Consider the following 24718-nt stretch of genomic DNA (forward strand, 5'->3'; position numbering starts at 1 on the left):
ATTGAATTGACTCGATGGTATCTAACAACAATAAGAATGATTAAAATCTAAGATTAACACTATCAAACTCTGAGGAAGATGTAAAGCAACTAGAATTCACATTCTAGTTGAGACTATAAATGATAAAATCATTAAAGAATTGCTTTTACACAATTAAACACGTATCTACCCTATGAAACATAAATTCTAATCCTAGACATTTATATAAAAAAAAAGAAAATACATATCCAGTAAAAATGTAAACAAGAATAAAAAAGAAAAACAAAAATAAGCAATTAAAAAATAGATCTGAGTGGACACCTCACAAAACATTTACCAAAAAAAACATGTACAAGAGCCAATAAAAGCATGAAAAGATGTGCAAAATCTTTAGCCATCAATAAAATGCAAGTTACAATAGCACCAGCTAGATGGCTAAAATAAAAAACTTAATATCAAATACTGAGAAAAATATGAAGCAACAAGCACCCGCCCACATTGTTTGTGGGCAGGTAAAATGGAACTATCAATTTGGAAAAGTGTGGCAGTTTCCTATAAAATTAAACATATGTGACCCAGAAAATCCACGCCTAAGTACTTACCCAAGAGAAATGATACCATTAATTCATGAAAGGATTTGTACACATATATTTATAGCAGCTTTATGCGTAACAGCCCCAAATGAGAAACAACCAAAACGTTCATCAATAAGAGAATGGATAAATAAGTTGTGGTATATTCATATAATGGAAAATTACTTAGCAATTAAAAAAAAAATTAATGATACACACAAAAAATGAACGAATGATACAGAAAACAACGTATAAATCTCAAAAAGACTATGCTCAGCAAAATGATTTCATTTATATACATTTTTAGCACAGGCAAAACTAATCTATGACAGAAATCAGAGCAGTGATTGCCTGGGGGTGGGGGGTATTGACTGTAAAGGTGTATGAAAAAACTTGTATGGTAATAGAAATATTCTATATTTTGATTGGAGCGGTAGCTACATGGGTCTATGTAATTTATGAAGCTCATTGATCTAAATACTTAAAACAGGTGATTTTTTAAATATAAAACCTCGATGAGGTTGATTTTTTAAAAAATGGCCAACAGTTTTAAGTAGGTAAATTACAAATAAAAGACTAATTAGCTATTTGAAAAATGGCAGAAGAAATCTAAAATAAAAGGTTATTTTTCACCCTTAAAAAGAGATGAAGATTTAAAAAAAAAAAGAATAGCCATGTCTACTCTTTTAAGGATGAGACGATATTAGGAACTCTGGAGAGAGAGCAAACAGGTACAATCCTCTGATGAACAATTTGACATTGTTTATCGCCAGCTTTAATGTGAGCAAATTCTTTTAAGATTCTTGATACATAGGTTGTGCCAGTTTACATTCTCATCACCTAGTAAAAGTGACCTTCTCATCTCATCAATGTAAACCTAGTCTGACAGGTAGAAACTATCTCTGAGACCATCCTCAGAATATATAATTCAACTACCTCTTTATCTTTTCCAGCTAGATATCCCATGACAATATGTCAAACCCAACATCTCTTTCCTGCTAAACCTAATCCCTTCTTCATCCTCCTGTATTTTTTCCTATTTGATTAATAACACTTAGGTATTCAAGACAGAAATCCAAGTCATTTTAGATCTCTTTTATTCCCTCACCCCTAAGATGCAATCAGTGACCCATCTTCTACCTCTTTAATTTCTCTCTTAACCATCCTAATGTCTCCAAACTTTGTCATCGTTCAAGCCATCCTCTTTAATGGACTACTGCAGTAGTTTCAAAAATAGTTTTCTTGTCCCTAGATTCCACATACATATTACACTGGTCTTACAAACAAATTCTAACGTTACTTCCCACAAATTCCTACAATGGTTTCCCCCACATTCAGTTCAAACTCCTTAGCAGGGCATATGAAGTCTCCACAATTTAATATGCCTACATTTCCAGCTTCAACTCTAGCCAAGAACTCCACTACACCTTCTATTCTAGCTATAGTGAATTCTTGCATTCTCCTTGAGTTCCCCACAGACGTGCTTCAGAAGTTATCACAGGGGAAGAAGGGATAGGCCAAGTGGGTCCCTAACACTGTGCCGATTAGAACAGCTCCTCTTCTCTTTTCTGTTTTTTAGGCTAAGTATAAAATTTCATTTAAAAAAGAGATCATTTTTTTTAAAAAGCTTGAAAACTCCTGGGCTAGATGATTAAGATTCCTTCCATTTGCTTTATTCTGAGTCTATTTCAAATGTTTTTTGTGAATTATGTAAGAGTTCATGAATAGAAATTATCATTACATGTAATAGCTAACACATCTCAAGTACCTGTGGGGATACTATACACATATCACCATAAGTTACCAAAACAACCCTGAGAAACTGGTAGTATGTTTGTTTTACAGAGCAGTGAGTTTAAAGACGTCACCAAAAAAAAAAATACGGCGAAACCTGTGAGAGCCAGAACTTGACAGGACTGCAAGTTTTCTGCCTTTGACAGGGTGTAGTCGTACCACTTTTCTATTCTCATTTTAGAGGAAAACATTTGAGTTTCCTTCTCTGACAGGTTTCTGCCTTACACAGGTTTCAGCTTTCACAGGTTTTACTATGACTTGCCAGGTGAGCAGCTATTAAATGCCAGAAACAGGATTTGAAACCAGTTCATAATCCAAAGCACGATCTTATTTCACTAGGCTAAAGATGGCAATGGGATTGCACTTTTATGTCAAAGTCTACTACTAGGATTTATGTTGAAAAGCACTCTGGCACTATTCTGAAGCTCAACAGCAAAAAGACCATGTACAATTAATGGTGTTGCCATGGATGTAGGAGGACTTAAATGCAGGCCAGGTGTTTGCCATTTTTAAACAGGAGCACACTGACAAAGATTCTGTTACCTTTCCATGGCTTCAAATCTCATCCCAGTTAGTCGTTTGACTCTGTGACTGCCAGGGAACTGTCTTCTCAATTCCTGAAGACAAAACTAAAAAAAATAATTGGTAAGTAAGACTTGAAGGGTATTTATTATACTATATACCCTAAATGAGCTACAAGGAATGGCCTACGTACTCCAGTATATCTTTTTAGGTAATTTTATTACTGTCATCTAATAACACAAAGTGAAATTAATCAGTAACAAATAATGGGGTAAAATAATGCAACTATGAAATTACAGTGAAGGCAGCAATCAGCTCTCAGAAACTGATCATGGTCTTAAACTGGGAAAATGAGTATACCATGAGGTCCACCAGTAACTCTTCAAATACCATATTACCACTCCTTAAAAACTGTCTTCATCAAGTGTCAGGTCCCTACTTAAATGTCGACAGATTCCTATTAGCAATTTATTCAACACCCTCAAATATCTAGCTGTATCCTATGTAATTCAACATAGTATGCTGCTTCTTATAAATAGAATTATTTAATTAGCTGGCTTTTTCAATCTAACTCACAAGCTCCGTCTGCATCCGTTCTGTTTTTACACTGCACCAATACAGAGTAACCTTCTAACTTCTCATTAGCCAAAAGACCCTAACCTTCTGTATCTCTGGTTTATGTCCCATTTTCCCTCTTCCAGAGATTTCTAAAGAACTGACTGCTTACACCATAACATTTATATATGAAGTTATAATTATTTGCTTTTCTTGACGGCAACGGGTGGGATTATTATTTGTGAACTGGTCTTTTCTTCCCAACTATAGCATAAGCATTCTCTTGGTAAGAATTAAGTTCATCTCAAGTGTCTAGTACAATCTTAAAACCCACTGTCGTCAAGTACAATCTTATCAGCACTTTAATTCTGCTCTGTGAGACTCATACATAACCAAACATCTTGTCAGTCCACATATCTGGATATGAGGTCAGAAAATGGAGACATCAAATCTACTGAGTACCAGTTTCTTCTGAACAGCTATCCATAATTTGCCCATCAACTCAACTAAACAAATTCTCAAGTATCTGAGTACCTATTATGTTCTCCGCAATACATAAGGGGTTACAGGAGCCTTGGAAATGCTAAGAATGTTAAGGATTACACAAATGGTCCATTCATGTTCCCCAAAGCATGTATGATCAAAAAGTATAACTAGTGTTGAAACTGTTAACCAGTAAAAATAAGTTTTAATGTGATTTGGAAATAGCTTCAAAGTCTGTGCCTGAAAATTTGACATCTAAGAAAAACACTCAAGTTAGTCAAAGTGAAGATGATGTTCATTTATTTCTTTGACATCATACAAAATTCATATCACTTGGTCAATCAAGTTAATTACGTAGAAATTGTGAACCATAAAAAAGCACTGTCTTACCAAAAAAAAAAAAAAAGTTGCTGTCTAATTTTCTTCTGCTTTGCTTATCAATAAAAAAAATACATATATATTTATTTTTAGTATTGAATAATATGATTTCCTACTTTGTTTATCAAATGGCATCTGGCTATTTCAAATAAAATATCAAAATTTTCCTCAAATTATAAAATTGCCACCTCTGCAAATATTCCAAAGTCTATATCTTATAAGTTCTGAAAGTAATTCAAAACAGTTTTGTGGAATATTTTCTGCACTGGCAGAACCATTGGAATTCTGTGAACAGCCAATACAAGGTGGCTACCTTGAAAGAGACAATGTTAATTCAGACACATACATGCTTTCCTGCTATTTCCACTTTTTGTTTTTGATTATTTCCTTAGTTTAGACTAGGAGACAACATGAAATAGTACTCAAGAATTCAGGATCATAAGGAAAGCAAGACAGAAAAACAGAAACCTCTGTTTCCTAAATTATAAAACAGATATAATAACATCAAACACAAATCTGATTAAAAATAATTGTGAAGACTAAATAAAATCACGGGTGTAAAGCACTGAGCATAATACCTAGCATGTGAGAGTTCAAAAAAATGGCTATTAATGTTTTAATTTTTAGAATCAGTACTAATATTTTAAGTCATCCTCTGTACAGGTCAGGATTTGCTAATAACTTAAGATAAATGTTTACAATATTGCTTGATAGTACATAACATTATATACTATGAAAGCCATTCAACAACTCAAAAGATAAACTTGTTTTAAACTATGTTTCTTATTTTAAACTCTGTAAGTGTGGCATAATTCACTTATTATGTGAATACCTTTTAGTAACTAATTTAACCTCTTCAGTAAATCTAGGATACTAAAGGTCTACTTCTCAGGATTATTATAAAGATATGAGATGCTGTATCCCAAAGTACTTAGTACCACTTACTATTGAGTAGCATTCAAAACCAGCTACAGAAAACATTCAATATAAGGCCATATACTATGTCTTAACTACTTATAGTATATATAGTGTAGTACAGTATATTCAATTATATGTAATTCATAAAGCAAATTAAAGATAAAATATAATTAGTTTAAATACCTACCAACGCTAAGTCATCCCGACCATAGTCTAGGGCCGCAATCATCACTTGTTCATATATGATCCAAACTACATAAATAAAGAGAGAAATAAACTGAATTTAAGATAATAATCCCTAAAACAGAAATATTAGTAAATTCTTCGTATTCTCTCATTTTTTAGAAAATATTACTTATAACCGAAAACTGAGTTACTGAATATATTTCTGGAATTAATAAGGCATCCTTACATGCTTTTAGCATTTTAAAATATTTTAATATCTTATAAAGTAAAAATTTACAGTGATTTAACACCTTTGTTGTTCTAAAAAGATTCTTTGTGAAACACATTTTGGCCAAATCAGACCTGTGGCCCTGTGAACATTTAAACAAAATTACCTATTTGATACCTTCACTACTACCAGCAACTATAAATCCCTCACAAAATATAGTATTAACCTTTCTGAAACAAGAAGTTAGATAGATTGATATGAACAGTAGAAAAACATGATAAATGAACATGCAGTTTTAATTAACAACAAAAAAACCGCAACTAAGAACCATAAAGGAGACATGTGCTGAGTCTGAATATAATAAATAAAAAACTTACTATCATCTCCAAGCTTAGAGGCATGTTCATTAATTAACTCCTCTCCAACTTCTACAATTTGCTCACTATTTCGGGAGTTTTCTTCTCTCCATTTTCTCATTTTATCTCGCATTTCTGGCAAAGTAAAATAAGTAGTGTTATATCTCTGATTGATGACAAACAATCCACAAGATGAATTGAACTTTTTTAGGTAAAGAAAATAAACTTAAACTAATGTAGAACACTATATGGCATCCCAAAACTGAAAAAGTAGAAAATCAATTTAATAAGAGCAACAGATCCTTGAGAAGACTGAAAATTCATTTCAATTGATATTACAGCTATCTTTATAAGCAGTGAATGGCATGCATCTGCTACAATGATCCACTCTACCCCTTTAAGCAACTTTGGATCTTAAATTTTCAGAATCACAGGCTACTTTCAGAATTTGATAAACACTAAGGATTATTCTTCCAGAAAAAAATGCATAAAATCATGCATAACAAGTAAGGTCAGCATCACTGGCAAACATCAAAAGTTAAGAAAACAGCTCAACATACAATAGGGAATTCTAGAAGTTTTAATGCATATCATTGATAACAACAGAAAAAAAAAAAAAAAAGTACCTAATCCAGTAAACAAAACAAAACAAAAAACCCAAACCCGTTGCTGTCGAGTTGATTCTGACTCACAGCTACTCTACGGGACAGAGTAGAACTGCCCCATAGGGTTTCCAAGGAGCAGTGGGTGGATGTGAACTGCTGACCTTTTGGTTAGCAGCCGTAGCTCTTAAGTACTGTACCACCAGGGCTCCAGAAAACAAAAGGTTCCTTTTTACACAGTTAAGACGGAATGAACTGTCTAATTTACCAATCATACACATGCTTTGTTATTTCTATCTGGCTGAAAAGCTTACATATGTACTCATCTGAAGTACCACTTTCTCTGTTTTATAGACATAGGTGTTGAAGAGATTTAAATCGTTGAATTACATACATGTTAAACAGATGAATTAAATAAACAATATGCCAGGCCCCTAGGGAATAAATACGAGAAGCACAAGTAATTGTCAGTATCTTTTTTTTTTTTTTTTTTATGTATTACCTGATAATCCACCAGGCGCTCCTTGGAAACTCTGTGGGGCAGTTCTACTCTGTCCTATCAGGTCGCTATGAATCAGAATCGACTCAACGGCACTGGGTTTACCCTATACTTCAAAGTCTTTACAAAATGAAACAAACAAACAAAACTCAAACCTACTCGTTGCTATCAAGTTGATTCCGACTCATGGCGACCCTATAGGTCGGAGTAGAACTGCCCCAATTGGGCTTCTAAGGAGTGGCTGGTGGACTCGAACTGTGGACTTTTTGGTTAACAGCCAAGCTATTAACCACTGTGTCATCAGGGCTCCAAAAGAAAACAAAAGACATGAAAATAGACTCTGTGTGACCTTACAAAAATAGTCTTCGACAAGCATTACAAATTAACAAGTAGTTAATTCCCTCTATTGCAAGGGCTTGCTTCTCACCCTACAGAGGAAATAACTGAATTGAGTCTTAAAGGTTGAAGAGGAATTCAGCGTGCAAACCAGAAAGTAGGTTGTTCCACACAGAAGGAACTCCTGGCAATTCAGAATTAAAAACAAACAGTGGGACCAGGAGATGAATGGGTAGGAAGTAAAAAAGAGTGAGTTTTATAAGAAGCCTTTTATTTTCACACTAAAGAATTTGAAGTTCATTTTTTAAAGTGCTGGAAAAAACTAAAGAATGTTAAGCCAAAAAAAAGAAAAACGTTCCATGATCAGATCTGCATATTAGAAAGATCATTCTAGTGATAGAAAGATAAACAGATAATAGAGGAGAGAGAGAGAGAAGACAAACCCATAAGATAAACTGGGAAAAGTAAAAGAAACCAGTCAGGGAAGATGTATAGTCTGGTGGAAAGAATATGGATTTAATAGGCTTGTTTTGAAACAAAACTCTATCTCCTGCATGGCCTCATACAACTTAACAAATGTGTGCTTAAATTTCCATACCTATGACTGAAGATAAAAGCATGCATAGCTCAGGAATGTGTAGTTAGGAGTAAATGAAATACATATAAAGCTCTCAGCAGAGTCTCTGGCAAACAGTGGGGACTCTGTAAGCATTAGTTTCCTTCTTGACAATGAAACAGTCTAAATAAAATACATAAATTAAGCAATTGCAATAAATATAGAGAATGAGGGAAGGAATTAGAATCAGAAAATTACACATGAACTATTTTATTTCTTCTTTAAAAACAGATGGGAGAGACTTTAGATGGATGGTGGCAGTGGCAGCAACAGTTTTTCAATATCTCTAAATGATGTATTTGGAAACCCTGGTGGCATTGTGGTTAAGTGCTACAGCTGCTAACCAAAGGTCGGCAGTTTGAATCCACCAGGTGCTCCTTGGAAACTCTATGGGGCAGTTCTACTCTGTCCTACAGGGTCGCTATGAGTTAGAATTGACTCGACGGCAGTGGGTCTGGTTTTTTGGAAATGATGTATTCACAGAGAGAGTGTGTGTATATATATGTATACGCATATATATATCTCAACTAGGGTCAGGTACAGTATTTACAACAAAACTAGGTAATAAGGTATTCCCGTAAACCCAAAATCCAAGCAGGTCAGGATAATTTACCCACAGCTACAGGAGCTGCATGGTAGCAATATCTATATGGGAGAAAACGAAAGGAAGCAACAGGTGGTATCTGATGGACCCAGCAACAGGAGAGCCCAAACAGCCAACAAGTATTCACCATGAGCCAATTTGTGAAAAGCACCTAAAATAAAAGGAGCTTTGACATCTCCGGAAACCCCAGTGGTGCAGTGGTTAAGAGCTATGGCTGCTAACCAAAAAGTCAGCAGTTCAAATCCACCAGGCACTCCTTGGAAACCGTATGGGGCAGTTCTACTCTGTCCTGTAGGGTCGCTATGAGTTGGAATCAACTCGATGGTGACGGGTTTGATTTTTTTTTTTGGCTTTGACATCTCCAATCCCAAGAGAATGCAAGGGCCAGTGGACTGGAACAGCTGAGTCTCTGTGAACTCTCAAAATTGACCAGCCAGGGCTTTTTTCTAGAAGACTCCTAATCGAGGAGAAACCATTGCAAGTGGAATCAAAATTCAGCAGTACAGCCACAACAACAAGAGGTACAGAGACAGAAAATCTCAGAAAGCAAGTCACCATATTTTTGAACACTACACAAACAATAGAAGGGAAAGCTCTTAGAAGTTTTAAAAAAAAGAATTCACTGAACTCTACCTCATCTTGAATTTCAGGAAAACTAAATTCATATAAAAATGAGTAACAGAGAAGTATCAAGGTCAAATCCCATATCAAGTGATCAAAAGATAAGAATATCATTGCTAAGACACTGAAAGCATGTCACAAAGACAAGCCCATAAACAGATCAAAACTTAACCTACTATTTCAAAATGTTATTAAAAAAATTTAGGATAATATATCAGTCATGAAATTGCAACATGAATCAGAACGTGAGGACTTCAGAACTGAGGTGAGAAGTTTCAAGAACTCAGCAAAGAATTAGAAATAAAAGAAAAACCAGTTCAGAAATTGAAACTAAACTATAAGGAAAATAAGCATAAACACAGAAGATGGAAAAGGAAAACTTTTTAAATACAAAAGAAATAAAGAGATACAAAAAAATTGGAGAGAATGTGACAAATATTGAAGACAGGCAAAGAATATGCAACATACAAGAAAAGGAATTCCTGAAGAAGAAAATCAAAGCAAAGGAACAGGACAAATACTAAAAACTATAATTCAAGAAAACTTTGCTGAAATAAAAAGGGAAAAATCCTTTAGGTATCTAAGGAAAAAAAGGTGTATTTGACTTATACGGAAAGAAAATTAGATGACTGTTAGACTTTTCTACAGCAGTATTTTATGTCAGAAGAGACTGGAGTAACATTTAAGATCTCAAGGAAAGAAAGTGTAAGCCCTAAGATTTTTCATCCCTCAAAACTCAGGTCCAAGTATAAAATACACAAACTGAACTGAGGTAATAGTGTGCCCATGCACTCTCTCTGAGGAACAGACTAAAGAATAGGTTTCAAAAAAAACAAAATGACTTATAAACCTATTGCGTTCAAGTTGATTCTGATGTATAGTGACCCTACAGGACGGGATAGAACAGCCCCATAGAGTTTCCAAGGATTAATCTTTATGGAGCAGACTGCCACTTCCTTCTCCCAGGGAGCAGCTGATCAGTTCAAACTGCAGATTTTGGTTAGCAGCTGAGAGCTTAACCAGTGTGCCATCAAAAATCCAACCAGATCCACTGCTGTCAATTCTGACTCATAGTGACCCTACAGAACAGAGTAGAACTGCCCCATCAGGTTTCCAAGGAGCAGCTGGGAACCTGAACGCCAACCTTTCGGTTAGCAGCCGAGCTCTTAACCACTGCATGACCAGGGCTCCTTAAAATGACTTATGAGACATTAATACAAGAACTTGTAGTTATCGTTAAATATATAGGTACGTGTAAAACTAAGAATAGACAGTGACTAAGAAGAAGGGGACATATGCTTTATACTCTGATGATGCAGATAAAATACAACTTTAAAAAAAGAAATGCATGCTCCAGGACCTAGTGTTTATCAATAGATTATCATATATGAAAACAAATGCTCAAGCAACAAAAGACAAAATAGATAGATGAGACCTCACACAAATTAAACACTTTTAGACATTAAAGGACTTTAACGACAGAGTAAAACACAACCTACATATCAGGAGACGTTTTTCAGGAACATATACCAGATGAGGGCCTAATATTCAAGATATATATAAAGCTACAAACTAACAATAAAAAGACAAACAACCCAATCAGAAAATGGGCAAAGGACTTGGACAGTTCACCAAAGAGGATATTCAAATGGCCAACAAGCACATGAAAAGAGACTCAACACCATTAGTCATTAGCGAGATACAAATCAAAACCAAAATCAGGTTATCACCTCACTCCATAAGAATGGCAATGATCAAAAAAACAGAAAACTGTAGTGTTCACAAAGTTGTGGAGAAACTGGAAACTACATCCGTTGCTGGTGGGAATGTAAAATGGTGCAGCCACTGTGGAAAACAGTTTGGTAGTTTCTCAAAAAGTTGAACATACAATTACCGTATGACTCAACAATCCCAATCCTAGGTATATACCCAGAAGCGAAGGTAGGAACACAAGCAAACACCTGTATACCAATGTTCATTGTAGAACTTTTCACAATAGCCAAAATGTGGAAACTGAAATATCCATCAGTAGATGAATCGATATATAAAATGCAGTATATACATACAACGGAATACTACGCAGCCATAAAGAGAAATGAAGTTGTAATGCATGATACAACACAGGTGAACCCTGAAAACATGCTGAGTGAAATAAGTCTGTCACAAAAGGACAAATACTGTATGATTTCACTTATATGAAATAAGCAAATATAAAGAAAACAGATTATTAATGTTAACCAGGGGTAGGAAGGAGGGAGGAAGAAGGAGTTTCTGTTTGGGGGCCAACGAGCTTAGGTTAATGGTGGTAGAATGTTCTGGATGAGGATATCCATAACGGTGGCACAACATGGAAGTGTAGTCAACATCACTGAGTTGCAAATGTGGAAGTTGCTGTGTCACCACCGTTATAAAAACAGAGGAAAAAATGGGTAAGAAAACCAAAATCATGCTCCAGGACCTAGTGTTTATCAATAGATTACCATATATGATAACAAATGCCCAAGCAACAAAAGACAAAATAGATAGGTGCCTCATACAAATTAAACACTTTTGGACATTAAAGGACTCTATCAACAAAGTAAAACACAACCTACATATTAGGAGATGTTTAAAAAAATTTTTTTAACATTTTTAGTAATAATATTCCTGGTTCTATTTTGTTTTTCTAAGATTGTTACAGTTGTAAAATATATGAGCAATTATGGGGTATTCAAGTTTTGTCATCCTCTGTATCCTTGAGAACCAAGAGTTCTAAGTAGAGCAAAGGAGATACAAATGTGTTGAAAGAAAAAAAAAAGCATTTTATGTATTCTCTAAGATTGACTTTAAGAAGCCCTGGTGGTGCAACGGTTAAGCACTCAGTTGCTAACCAAAAGATGGGCGGTTCAAACCCACTCAGATGCTGTGTGGGAGAAAGATCTAGCAATCTGCTCCTGTAAAGATTACAACTTAGAAAATCCTATGGGACAGTTCTACTTCGTTACATGGGGTGGCTAAGTCAAAACTGACTCGATAGCATCCAACAACCATCTTGAATTTTGAATTCTGAAGTATTTTTGTATAAACTCATAAGGTATTTTGTCTTTAAATGCACACCCTTTCGTAGCTAGGTCCATTAAAAAGGCCCAGAAACAATGAATAACAAATCCAGGGGTAATGAGCGTCCCTAGCGCCCAACTGTTGTTCTTGTTGGCTGCTGTCTTGTCTGCCCCTGACTCATGACGACCCCGTCAGTGCTTTTGAAATACCATTTCTCACTGAAAGAAATCAGGATTTCTCAAATAAATAGCTGATTCCAGGTACAGGGTAACAAGTGTATAAAATGAGCCTGGAACATCTTGTTATACCACATAGCAAGGGAGACCACCAGCATCAGGTCAGAAAAACCTCAGGTGCTAATCTGAAGAGCTCCCGCTGATCAAAGAACAATCTGAGTTTCAGTAATGATAACAACTGCAATGGATGGAAACCCATCAAACATGTTTAAATTCATGAGTTTTTAGTGATTAAAAAAAAAAAAGAATTGATCACTTTCAGAGGATGACAGGGAACCAACTCACTATTCTGAAAACTGAAAAAAACCATATATCCCGCCTTTTCAACATGTACTGCTATTTAACCAGATAAGGGGAAGTATCTCTTATATTAGTCCAACTAATGAATGAAAAAGAAATGATACAATTAGTACACCGCCATTTTGCAAACTTATTGAAATTACTATATACGTTAAGGATCAACGACTGCTAACATCACAAAAAGAGAGAGAACCAGTTATTATGGGCCTCCTGGCTAAGAGATCAGCTGCCAACCGATAGGTCAGCAGTTCAAAGCCAACAGCTCCTCCTTGGAAACTCTACTGGGTAGTTCTACTCTGTCCTGTAAAGTCGGTATGGGTCGGAATTGACTCGAAGGCAACAGTTTTTTTCTTTACAGTCTTGACAAGGAGCCTGGGTGGTGCGACTGTTAAAAACTTGACAGCTAACTGAAAGGTCAGAGGTTTGAACCCACCTGCCATTCCATAGGAGAAAAGAACTGGCCATCTGCTCCCGTAAAGATTACAGCCCAGGAAACAATATGGGGCAGTTCTACTCTGTCATATGACGTCACTGTGAGTGAGAATCAACCCAATAGCACACAACAACAACACAGTGTTGACGAAAAGATAAAACCTTAGACTGATCCAGGCTCTGAATCCAGCTGCCAATTGTCAAGAACAGAGAAACATGTTGAACTGCACCCTGAGTATACAATTCAGCACCATAAAGACTGTGGAAAACTCTACAGGTCAAACGGCCCAAGTTGTTTCATAGATTTTAAGGAAAAGAAAGAGATGGAATGGGAACTTATAGATCAAAAGAGACCTGAAAGACATACGAATCTTTTTAAAAACAGACAAGACGAAACTATAGTCTCTAGGGATACCTATCTGAATGATAAAACTATTAAAAATCCAAGAAGGTGATTACTAGAAAAGTCAGCATAATGATTACTTATGGGGGGGAGAGAGAGAGCTGTGGTTGGGATGAGGCACATGAAGGGACTTCATGAGGGCTGATAAAGCTCTATGTCTTAATCTGGGTGGTAGTATAAGGGTGTTCAGTTTGTAATAAATCATCCAGTCATACATTTGTTTTGTGTGCTTTTCTTTCAGTTTTACAATAAAAAAGATTAAAAAAAAAGATGATGATGAAAAGGGGAGGGAAATTCTTTAAAACAGATTGAAAACTTTTAGTCTTTCACCAAATAAAGCACTGGAAGGTTGAAAAAATATTTACATTGAATAGCACTATCTATTCCTTGAAATTCTGACACAGATTAATAACCAAACAGTTTTCAAATGTAGACAGAGTTTATATTTGCCAGAAATGGTCTCGAATCTCTCATAAAACTGTTATTGTGTAATATTTTATAATCTGAAAATCAACCAAAACCAAGATGGGGATATATTTCCTGTGACTGGCTAAAAACACATGGTTCTTGACATGAAGATTCCAAGAAATTAGAGAGCAAAAACATTAATGAACACAAATGCTTTTTGGACAATGGCAGCTTAAAAACAGAAAATTAACAAACAGCTCCAAGCTTTACCCTAATTAGATCATTAAATTTTATAGCTTACATAAAGTTTTAACTACTAAAAGAAATATGGTAAAAGAATGTAATAACAACTGTCACTTAATCACTGACATAAAACCAATGTCAAAAAGCAAAACTTATTCACTCAGAAAATAAAAAATCATTAAACAAAATAGTGCTACTATATTCACATCCAATGATAAATATCTCATTAAAAATAATATTCTCTTAAAACTGAGTTGGCTAAGAAGGATTAAAACAATGCATCAATATACTATCTATCTGCAAAATTGTTGGGCTTTGTGTATAAAAACCTAGTGGCTTTAATCTGGATTTTCATCCACAATTCAAAAATAAACTTGTACAAAGAAAGTGTATGTTATCTTGAGCTCCATAAATTTGGTTCTCAGAACTCCTTCAGACCACATCCCCATGCCATAGTTCTCCTACACTGTCTGAAGTTCACATTCTCTTTCAACCTGACAGATGATCTTTAAAGAGGATGAGGGGCCTCAGGAATATGAGTTATTTAGAGTTTTGTACCTCTATTCCACAACAGCGTACCCATTGCATATACCCTAACACCCAACTTAAAAATGCTAGCCTAGACAAATTAAAGTAATATGCTGTTTGAATCCTAAAGAATTACTTAATCTATTAGATAAATCCCACTAATTTCCATTAAATGAGAATTCCCTGTAATGCTCTTTAAGAAGCAGAATGCTGTTGTTAGCTGTTAGGTGCCCTCAAGTCTGTTCGGATTGACAGTGACCCTATGCAAAAAAGAACACATTGCCCAGTTCTGTGCCATCCTCACAGTTGTTGTTATGTTTGAGCCCTCTGTTGAAGCCACTGTGTCAATCCACCTCATTGAGGATCTCTCTTTTTTTTCATCGACCCTCTACTTTCCCAAGCATGATGTCCCTCTCCAAGGACTGGTCCCTCCTGATAACATGTCCACAGTGGTGAGGCAAAGTCTCACCATCCTCGCTTCTAAGAAGTATTCCCACTGTACTTCTTCCAAGACAGATCTGTTCGTTCTTCTGGCAGGATATTCAATATCCTTCGCCAACACCATAATTCAAAGGCATCAATTCTTCTTTGGTCTTCCTTATTCATGTCCAGCTTTCACATACATATGAGGTGATTGAAAATATCATAGCTTAGGTCAGGTGTACCTTAGTGCTCAAAGTGACATCTTTGCTTTTCAACACTTGAAAGAGGTCTTTTGCAGCAGATTTGCCCAATGTAATGTGTCATTTGATTTGCTGACTGCTGCGTCCATGGGTGTTGATTGTGAGTTCAAGTAAAATGAAATCTTTGACAACTTCAATCTTTTCTCCATTTATCATGATGTTGCTTGTTGTGAGGATTTTTGTTTTATGTTGAGATGTAATTCATACTGAAGGCTTTAATCTTCATCAGTAAGTGCTTCAAGTTCTCTTCACTTTCAGCAAGCAAGGTTGTGTCATCTGTACACTGCAGGTTGTTAATGAGACTTCCTCTAATTCTGATGCCCCATTCTTCTTCATATAGTCCAGTTTCTTGAATTATTTGCTCAGCACACAGATTAAGTATGGTGATAGGACACAACCCTGACATACACGTTTCCCCATTTTAAACCACTCAGCATTCCCTTGTTCTGCTATAGGGTCACTATGAGTTAGAATTGACTCGATGGCACTGGGTTTGGTTTGTTATTTTTGGTTCAAATGACTGCCTCTTGATCGATGTACAGGTTCCACATAAGCACAATTAAGTGCTTCAGAATTCCCATTCTTCACAATATTACTCATAATTTATTATGATCCACACAGTCGGATGCCTTTGCATAATCAATGATAACACATGTAAACATCTTTCTGGCGTTCTCTGCTTTCAGCCAAGATCCATCTGATATCAGCAGTGATAGCTCTCGTTCCACATCCTCTCCTGAATCTGGCTTAAATTTCTGGCAGTTCCCTATCAATGTATTTCTGCAACCATTTTTGAATTATCTTCAGCAAAATTTTACTTGGCTGTGATATTAATGATATTGTTCGATAATTTCTACATTCAGTTGGATCACCTTTCTTTGGAATGGGCATGGTTATGGATCTCTTCCATTCAATTGGACAGGTAGCTGTCTTCGAAATTCCTTGGCATAGACTCAACGGTTGAGCACTTCCAGGGTTGCATCCGTTTGCTGAAACATTTCAACTGGTATTCTGTCAATTCCTGGAGCCTTGTTTTTCACCAAGGCCTTCGAGCAGCTTGGACTTCTTCCTTCAATACCACCGGTTCTTGATTATATGCTACATCCTGAAATGGTTGAATGTCGACCAATTCTTTTCAGTACAGTAACTGTGTATCCCTTCCCTCTTCTTTTGCTGCTTCCTGCGTCATTCAACTTTTTGTCCATAGAACCCAATATTGCAACTCAAGGCTTGGTTTTTCTTCTTCAGTTCTTTCAGCTTGAGAAATGACATGCTTGTCCTTCCCTTTAGTTTTCCATATTTCATTATAATAGTGTACTTTGTCTTATAGAGCCACCCTTTGTAATCTTGTTCAGCTCTTTTACTTCATCCTTTCGCTTTATCTACTCGATATTCAAGAGCAAGTTTCATAGTCTCTTCTGACATCCATTTTGGTCTTTTCTTTTTTTCCTGTCTTTTTAATGACCTTTTGCTTTCTTCATGTATGTCCTTGATGTCACCCCACAACTTCTCTGGTCTTTGGTTATTAATGTTCAGCAGGTCAAATCCATTCTTCAGATGGTCTCTAAACTCAAGTGGGATATACTCAAGGTCATACTTTGGTTCTTATGGACTTTTTAAAATTTTCTTCAGCTTCAACAACACCTGCACGAACAACTAATGGTCTGTTCCAAAGCTGGTCCCTGCCCTTGATCTGACTAATGATACTGAGATTTTTCATTGTCTCCTCCCACAGATGTAGTCAATTTGATTCCTGTGTATTCCATCTGGTAAGGTCCGTGTGTATAGTTGTTTACGTTGCTGTAAGAAGCAGAACACTAGCCCATAAACTAAAGTCTAAAAGAGGAAAAATGGTTCCTATTTTGTCAAATATCTCATTTACCAACAATCTTCAATTTTCCATCTGTTTCCTCTAACTTATTCATAGTTAAGATATATCATTGAACTATTTCTGCTTTTTAAAACATTTCCGTTTCATCTATTGATACATCCCTGTGACTTCCACTCAGTTATTCAAAAATACATTAAGAACTTATTATATATTACCTTTATAAAATATACTAGAAATATAAAGATAAAAAAAAATCCTTTGTGTTTAAGAAATCCATAATTTAAAAGAAGTTGTTTAACTGCAAAAGGTCATAAAAGCTAAGATATAGTTATGTTCAAAGCACTAAGAAAGCAAGGTGAGGGAAAGATTAATTCCACCTGGCAGAGAGAAAGGGTTAAGGAAGACATCCATGACACATGAATTAAACCCTAAGGATTAAAATGAGTTTGTTAGATGAAGTTTGGGGAAGAGCATAAGCAATGGTAGGTGGGTAACAGTATCTGTTATGCTCAGGGGTTGGGAAATTGCCCAATCCACCCAGATGGGGAGGGGAGAGGGAGGAGGAAGATGAAACAGTTCCTTTAGGACACTGCAGAATGGTGCTCAAGGTAATTTTTCACTGATGTAAGCAAAAACTGCCAGGGAGGGAGCCACATTTCTCTGTCAAAGGCTACTCCTGGGGACTCCAAATAAAAACCTGAAGGATCACCCATCAGAAGGAAAACTGGGAGAGGAAAGTAATTTTTTCCAAAGATTAGGAGGAGGAGCAAAGAGCTCTTTTATCTAAATATTTCCCTTAAAAAAACAAACAAACAAAATTTCCCTAGGAGTAGTCTATAATCTTTACTGGAACAGATCACCAGGTTTTCCTCCACAGAGCAGCTGGGTGAGTTTGAACCACTAACCTTAGAAAACTTCTTAGAAATGGGGGCAGTTCTACTGTCACATGGGGTCCTATGAGCTGGAATCGATTCAACAGCACACAACAAGTGGTGGTTAAGAACTGAGATGCAGAAGTCAAACCGCTTGAGTTCAAATTCAAGCTCTGCCACTTTCTAGCTGTATGACTTTGGTTGAATTAACTGCTTTGTGCTTTAAGGTTCTCATCTAGAAAATGGAAATAAGAAGTTCCTCATTGAGTTGTTATGATAACAATTACAAGTTAATTTATGTGTTAGGACAATATATGCTCAATATATTTTAGCTATCATTAATTTCTACTCTCTACCTTCTTCCTTGTTCTCAGGTCCACTGTTAATTCTTTTTAAGTTTTTGAACCAAGAGGTTTTGAAGCTTCTCCCCAAGCCAGTGTTACACCCTGTAAAACCAAATGCTATTTATCTTTTCCTAATCCCACCATTTCTGGCTTCGCTCTTCACATTTCATTTACAGCAGGAGATTTAAAGCAGGGATCAGCATGCTGCAGCCAAATCTTGCAGCCGCCTGTTTTGTCAATAACCTTCCATCAGAACACAACCGCCTCTATTAGCTCATTGTCTAAGCTGCTTTTGTGCTACAATGATAGAGTTGAATAGTTGAGACAAACCATATGGCCCACAAATATGACCCTTTACCGGGGGAAAAAAAAAAGTACGCCAGCCCTGATTTAGAGCAAGAAGTAGCAGAAAGAGCATAGGATCTAGAGTCGGAAGACTAGGGTTTAAATTCCAACTCTGCCACTTATCAGTTTGGTGATCTTAGACCTGTCCCTTAACATTTCCAGTGCTTAGTAACCTTAACTGTAAAATACAGAGGACCATAAACCTGTCTTAGAGGTCTGTGATGAATATTACATAAAGCAAAGTTTGGTTCCCTCAAATGTTGCTTGGCCAGTAGAATACTTTGGGGGTTTTTGTTTGTTTTTAATCTGATTTTGATTATAGGTAGGGCGTGCATGTACCAGTTCTCCACAGGCACCACTACTATCCTTCATCCAGCTTCACATGTTTTCCTCATCTGCTTAGCCCATGAATTTGTGACAGATAACTTATATAAAGCATCTCATAAAACATAAAGTACTACAAAAATGTTAATTAACTTTATTTTAAGAAAAATCTCTGATATATGTTTCAGCCTCTGGCAAGAAAGAAAGACTCTTCCCTCACTCTTTCTTCAAAGGTGACTTAAGACTTTTCATTTTACTCTATCCCAAAAAAAGGCACGCTCCTCAAAGCCAAGGGCACTTTATTATATTCTGTGTAAATAGGTCGCTCACTACCTGCTTGCACATTCTATTAACTACTGTGTAGGATGAACTAATGGTCAAAGGTTAAACAAAAATGACTATGAGCATTCTATTTATTCCTTCCACGAGGCCTAGGTTCTGCTGTGGAGAGGCTGCTGTCGTCTGAAAGGTGGACAAACATGCCTGCTTCTTATTCTGCTGACTCCTTTAGTCCAAAACTCCCTCCTCAAATCCTGTTCTCTCTTCCTTTCATTTCATTATATATCCTGAGATACCATTTATTCATTTACATGAATCAACATATTCTTTAAAAAGGTCAATACCTATGGGATAACAGAGATTTTGAATTATTCACAGTCCTACAAATTTGTCTAATCAGACTGTTTCAGGATGTCGAAAACAGTCAATCTGAAAGAAAAGGCCATTTGACCAGAAAAAAGGAAGTCATTTATTGTAACGCACAGAGAACTCCAGTACAAGTGTATTTAAACTGCACTGCAGCACTGTTAGCGGGGTGTGAAATTAATTCAGTGACTTTCTTCCAGTATTTTGGGGGAAGAAAGCAAAAACCAAACCAAACTCAGTGCCGTCAAGTCAATTTCGACTCATAGTGACCCTATAGGACAGAGCAGAACTGCTCCATAGAGTTTCCAAGGAGCGCCTGGTGGATTCGAACTGCTGACCCTTTCGTTAGTTAGCAGTCGTAGCACTGAACCACTACGCCACCAGGGTTTCCTTTGGAGGGAGAAAAAAAAAAAAAGGAGGGAGAGGAGGAGTTAAATAGAATGACTAGAACAGGATAGAACAGAATGCTTTGCTCACTGTAAGAATACTTTTTAAATGGACCTTGGTTTCAGTTTGTACATACACACATGCTGAGACACATTTACGTATGTGTACGTGTATGAGCATGTTGTTGTTGTTACAGTTGCCGTTGATTACGAATCATGGAGACCTCATGTGTTCAGAGTAGAATTGCTCCATAGTGTTTTCAAAGCTGCGACCTTTCGGAAGCACATCGCCAGGTCTGTCTTCCATGGCACCTCTGGGTGAGCTTGAACTGCCAATATTTGGGCTACTAGTCAAGTACTTAACCATTTGCGTCCCCGAGACTCTGTGTACGAGTGCAGTGCAATGAATTACGTAATATGGCCCTTCTAGTCGTGGTCTTTGTGACTCACACACAATGACTGAGTGGGACTATGCAAATAAGATATATGGAACCTATGATGGTTGGGGTTATATGTCAACTTGGCTAGGCCATGATTCCCAGTATTGCATGTATTTCCAATACTGTTGGCAAAGAATATTGAACACACCATGGATTGCCAGAAAAACTAACAAATCTGTCTTGGAAGAAGTACAGCCAGAATGCTTACTGGAAGCAAGGATGACAAGACTTCATCTCACGGACTATGCACACGTTATCAGGAGGGACCAGTCCCTGCAGAAGGACATTATGCTTAGTAAAGTAGAGGGTCAATGAAATAGAGGAAGACTCTCAACAAGATGGACTCACACAGTGGCTGCAACAAGCATAAGATTCTGAGGATGGCACAGGGCCTGGCAACATTTCGTTCTGTTCTACATAGGGTCACCATGAAGAGGAAGCTACTCAAAGGCACGTAACAACAACCATCTTCCATTTTATGTGTTGTGGATCCTAACCTCTACATGCTAAAGAGGCAGGACTGGTGTAGGATGTGTCTTGGGGGGAAGCCTTGCAGGAGGGTGAGGTTCAAGTTCCACTCTTATTCAAGTTATGTCCCTCCCTGGGGTGTGGCCTGCATCTAAGATATTTGTGTGTGTCCTCATGGGGCTCTCTCTCTCTGTATCTGGATCCCGTGTCCCATTCGTGATCAACTGGCCTCCGGTTCTTGGGACTCAAGCCAGAGGCTGCTGTTTGCCAATTCTGGGATTTGTTGGCCTCCACAGCCCCTAGAACCACTGGCCTATTGTGTGACCTGATCCACCAGCTTCCACAGCCTTGTGAGCCAGCACCCTACGGTCTAAACTGGCGGTTTGGATTCATCAGTCCCTGCAGCCATGTGGTTCGGGAGAAGTCTACGCCAGACCCACAAATTTGGAACTTGCCAGCCTCCACAATCAAGTGAGCCACATCATTTATACTGTTCATGAATTCTATGAGATGTTGCAGCAAATTAGGGAACCCAAAGACAGGAGGGAGAGTGCTGAGGGGAGAGGGAGTAGTTGATGTTAGAGATGATGCAGTGGTACAGCAGCTTGGAAAAGTTGGACATTTGGGACATCTTTAACCTCTGCCTCATAGGAACAAGCTGTGTGCTGAAATTATTCGTTTAATAAGTAAACTTGGGTTAAATTGTAAAATGTATCTCTTATTGTGAATTGTGGGAAAACACTATTGCAGGAGAAAGGACACACTGTTTTAAAGCACATCTGCTCAGGAGAACAACAGTCTAACACACAGTCACAAACATAGAAATACAACAGCTGAACAGAAAACAAGGAACATTTTTTATGTATGAAAATATAACTTCTGTAAAATAAGCAGCATTTCACCTGTAAGTATCTTACTTAAACTATACCTACACAGTTGACCCTGTCACATTCCAGACGCTGCTGTTAAGTACGATGTGAAAATATTTGTCACATATTAATCTTTTCAGTAATGCCTTAAATACCTTCATCAAATAAATGACTAGTAAAAATATAAGCAGTAAAATTACTCCTTCAAGAAATGTTTTCCCCTTTGATATTCCATTATGTCAAAGCTCACCACATCAAAAAACCAAATCATCTTCTTTTCCTAACAAATGTGGCTTCCCTTCTTAATGTTCACTTTTCTGTTAATGCCACCTTCTGTTAATGTCACCTTAGGATTCAAATTTTTACTGCTGTCTCCGACTCCTCCTTTGGTATCTAAGCCCTGTAACTCTTCTTTTGAAATATTTCTATGGTTTATACCTTCCACTCTACTTCTACCGCTACTATCCAAGCCCAGGCTCTCCTAACCTCATGCCAAAGATGCTAGGATGGCTTCTTAACTGGTCTCTGTCCAAATTCCATCTGCAAATTATACCAGATATTTCTAAAAGGATTTACTTCATTATGCAATTCAAATTCTTAAGGTATTCAATGACCCCTATTGCTTTTTGGGCAGTACAGTGTAATGACTGGAACCATAACCTTTGGAATTTTTTCATTCATTCAACTAATATTTACTGAACACTTACTATGTGCCAGGCCTATTCTGGGTACTGGGGATAAAGTGAGAAACAAGACAAAGTCCCTGTACTCATCATGCTTACATTCCAGTAGTGTAGAATGATAAACAAGCCACATAACTTCAAATAATGATAAAGTCAGGGGATAGGGAAAGGAGCAGTATTTGGAAAGGCTGGTCAGAGAAGGCTTCTCGGAGGAGGTAGATTTTAAGCTAAGGGAAGAACGAGAAAGGGCCAGTCATAAACAGCAAATGTTAAGTTCTTAAGACAGAAACTAGCCTGTCACGTTTCAAAAACAGAATGACAGCCTAGGTAGATGAATTCAGTTATTAACTGAGTGGGGAAGGGGAGAATAAGACAAAAGCAGCATAAGATCAGAGCAGCTCAAATCATGGCACTCTATTTACTACCTGTGTGATCTCAGATGAACCACTTCACCTCTCTAGTTTGCTTCCTCACCTGTAAAATGGAAATAAAACATATCTCATAGGATAGGTATGAAGATTAAAGGAGATAATATCTGCAAAATATACACTATGCCATTTTCATCATTATTATTACCATTACCAGAGGTACTAGTGGGTCAAACTTCATAAACTACATATCCTAGCATTCATTCTTTCGCTAAACAAACAAGTGTTTAGTGAGAGCTCGTTTTCTGACTCTCACCACTATGTGGTCACTGAAAGGACTGAGAAGATATATGTGCATAAGAAACATAAAGAAGTACGTAAAATATGAAAAGTGAGATAATAAGGTTCAGTAAAAACTCTCTTAACCAACATCCTGTTAGAATGAACTCAAAGAATTTTTTCTGTAAAACATATTGATGATGTCCATAGCATTTTAGGAGCTCTCGGTTAATAGGCCTCATCAACTAGCTCTTGGTTATTCCATCAGTTGTTACATTTTTAAAAGTCAGCTGTATCTGTATTTCCACCAGTTCATGCCAGTTAAACCTAATGTAGTTATACAACATAATTAAGTATTACGCAAGTCAAAGAAAATTTAAGGACAAAAAGATACTTATTTCACGAAATAAAGCTGGATGCTTTGAAAAGACTCCATGAAGGTAAAGAGATTTGAAAAACTGCTGTAACATTACGTATAGTAACTTAATTAAAAATATTATGAAGAAAATAATCTATAATACTTGTGTGCTGAAGCTACTATACAAGGGTCTTATATTTCTGTCCACATTAAAAAATGAAAATGGTTTATTAAAGATGACAAGCCAAACCGAAACCAAACCTGCTGCCGTTGAGTCAATTCCAACTCACAGCAATCCTATAGGACAGAATAGAACTACCCTATAGAGTTTCCAAGGAGCCGCTGGTGGATTTGAACAGCCAACCTTTTTGGTTCGCAACCGTAGCATGCTATGGCTCTTAAACGCCGCACCACCAGAGCCCCAAAAGATGACAAGGAACTACAATCAGTGAATTCCTATCAAAGAAAAGGCCTGGCCCTATATCAACCTGTACATTCATAACTTTAAGTTGAATGAAAGAAGCCACTGATTTTTTTCTTTTTTTTTAATTAGGAAAGTCGCTCCCAACTACCTACAAAATAAAGTACAAACTCCTTAGGCTAGATTCAAGGTTCCAACTTACCTTTCTGGACCTTATCTTTCAAAAGTGACTGTCAGGAAACATACACTTCAGTTAAATTTGATTATTACCTATTTCTCAATCATATTTGTATTTTCCAGACTTCAAAGTCTGAAAGAGCTATCTCTGAAAGGAACAGCAGGAGTCTGTCTTGTGAAATGGAGAGAGATACACAGTGTCATCTACTTACGTAGGGAAAACACAGAAAAGAATAAGTGACGACAGTGGTAATGCTGCTAGAGGACGCAGCAGGTAGTGTTAGGGATTGAATTGTGTCCCCCAAATATCTATCAATTTGGCTAGGCCATGATTCCCAGGATGGTGTGACTGTCCACCATTTTGTCATCTGATGTGATTTTCCTATGTGTTGTAAATCCTATCTCTA

The 24718-nt window shown here is 36.8% G+C and overlaps 1 protein-coding gene across 1 annotated transcript in view; it reads right to left on the minus strand.

The window, feature by feature from the left end:
• The window catches only part of EMC2 (ER membrane protein complex subunit 2), a 66542-nt gene that overhangs the window by 36169 nt on the left and 5655 nt on the right, over window positions 1-24718 (minus strand). Inside the window, exons 2-4 of the mRNA XM_049853720.1 lie at window positions 5973-6086; window positions 5389-5453; window positions 2889-2974 (exon numbers count right to left, since the gene is read on the minus strand). Of these exons, the coding sequence (XP_049709677.1) occupies window positions 2889-2974; window positions 5389-5453; window positions 5973-6086 (265 nt within the window). The remainder of the gene's footprint in view (window positions 1-2888; window positions 2975-5388; window positions 5454-5972; window positions 6087-24718) is intronic.

Source organism: Elephas maximus, chromosome 15 (genome assembly GCF_024166365.1).
Source record: "Elephas maximus indicus isolate mEleMax1 chromosome 15, mEleMax1 primary haplotype, whole genome shotgun sequence".
NCBI classification, from domain to species: domain Eukaryota; kingdom Metazoa; phylum Chordata; class Mammalia; order Proboscidea; family Elephantidae; genus Elephas; species Elephas maximus.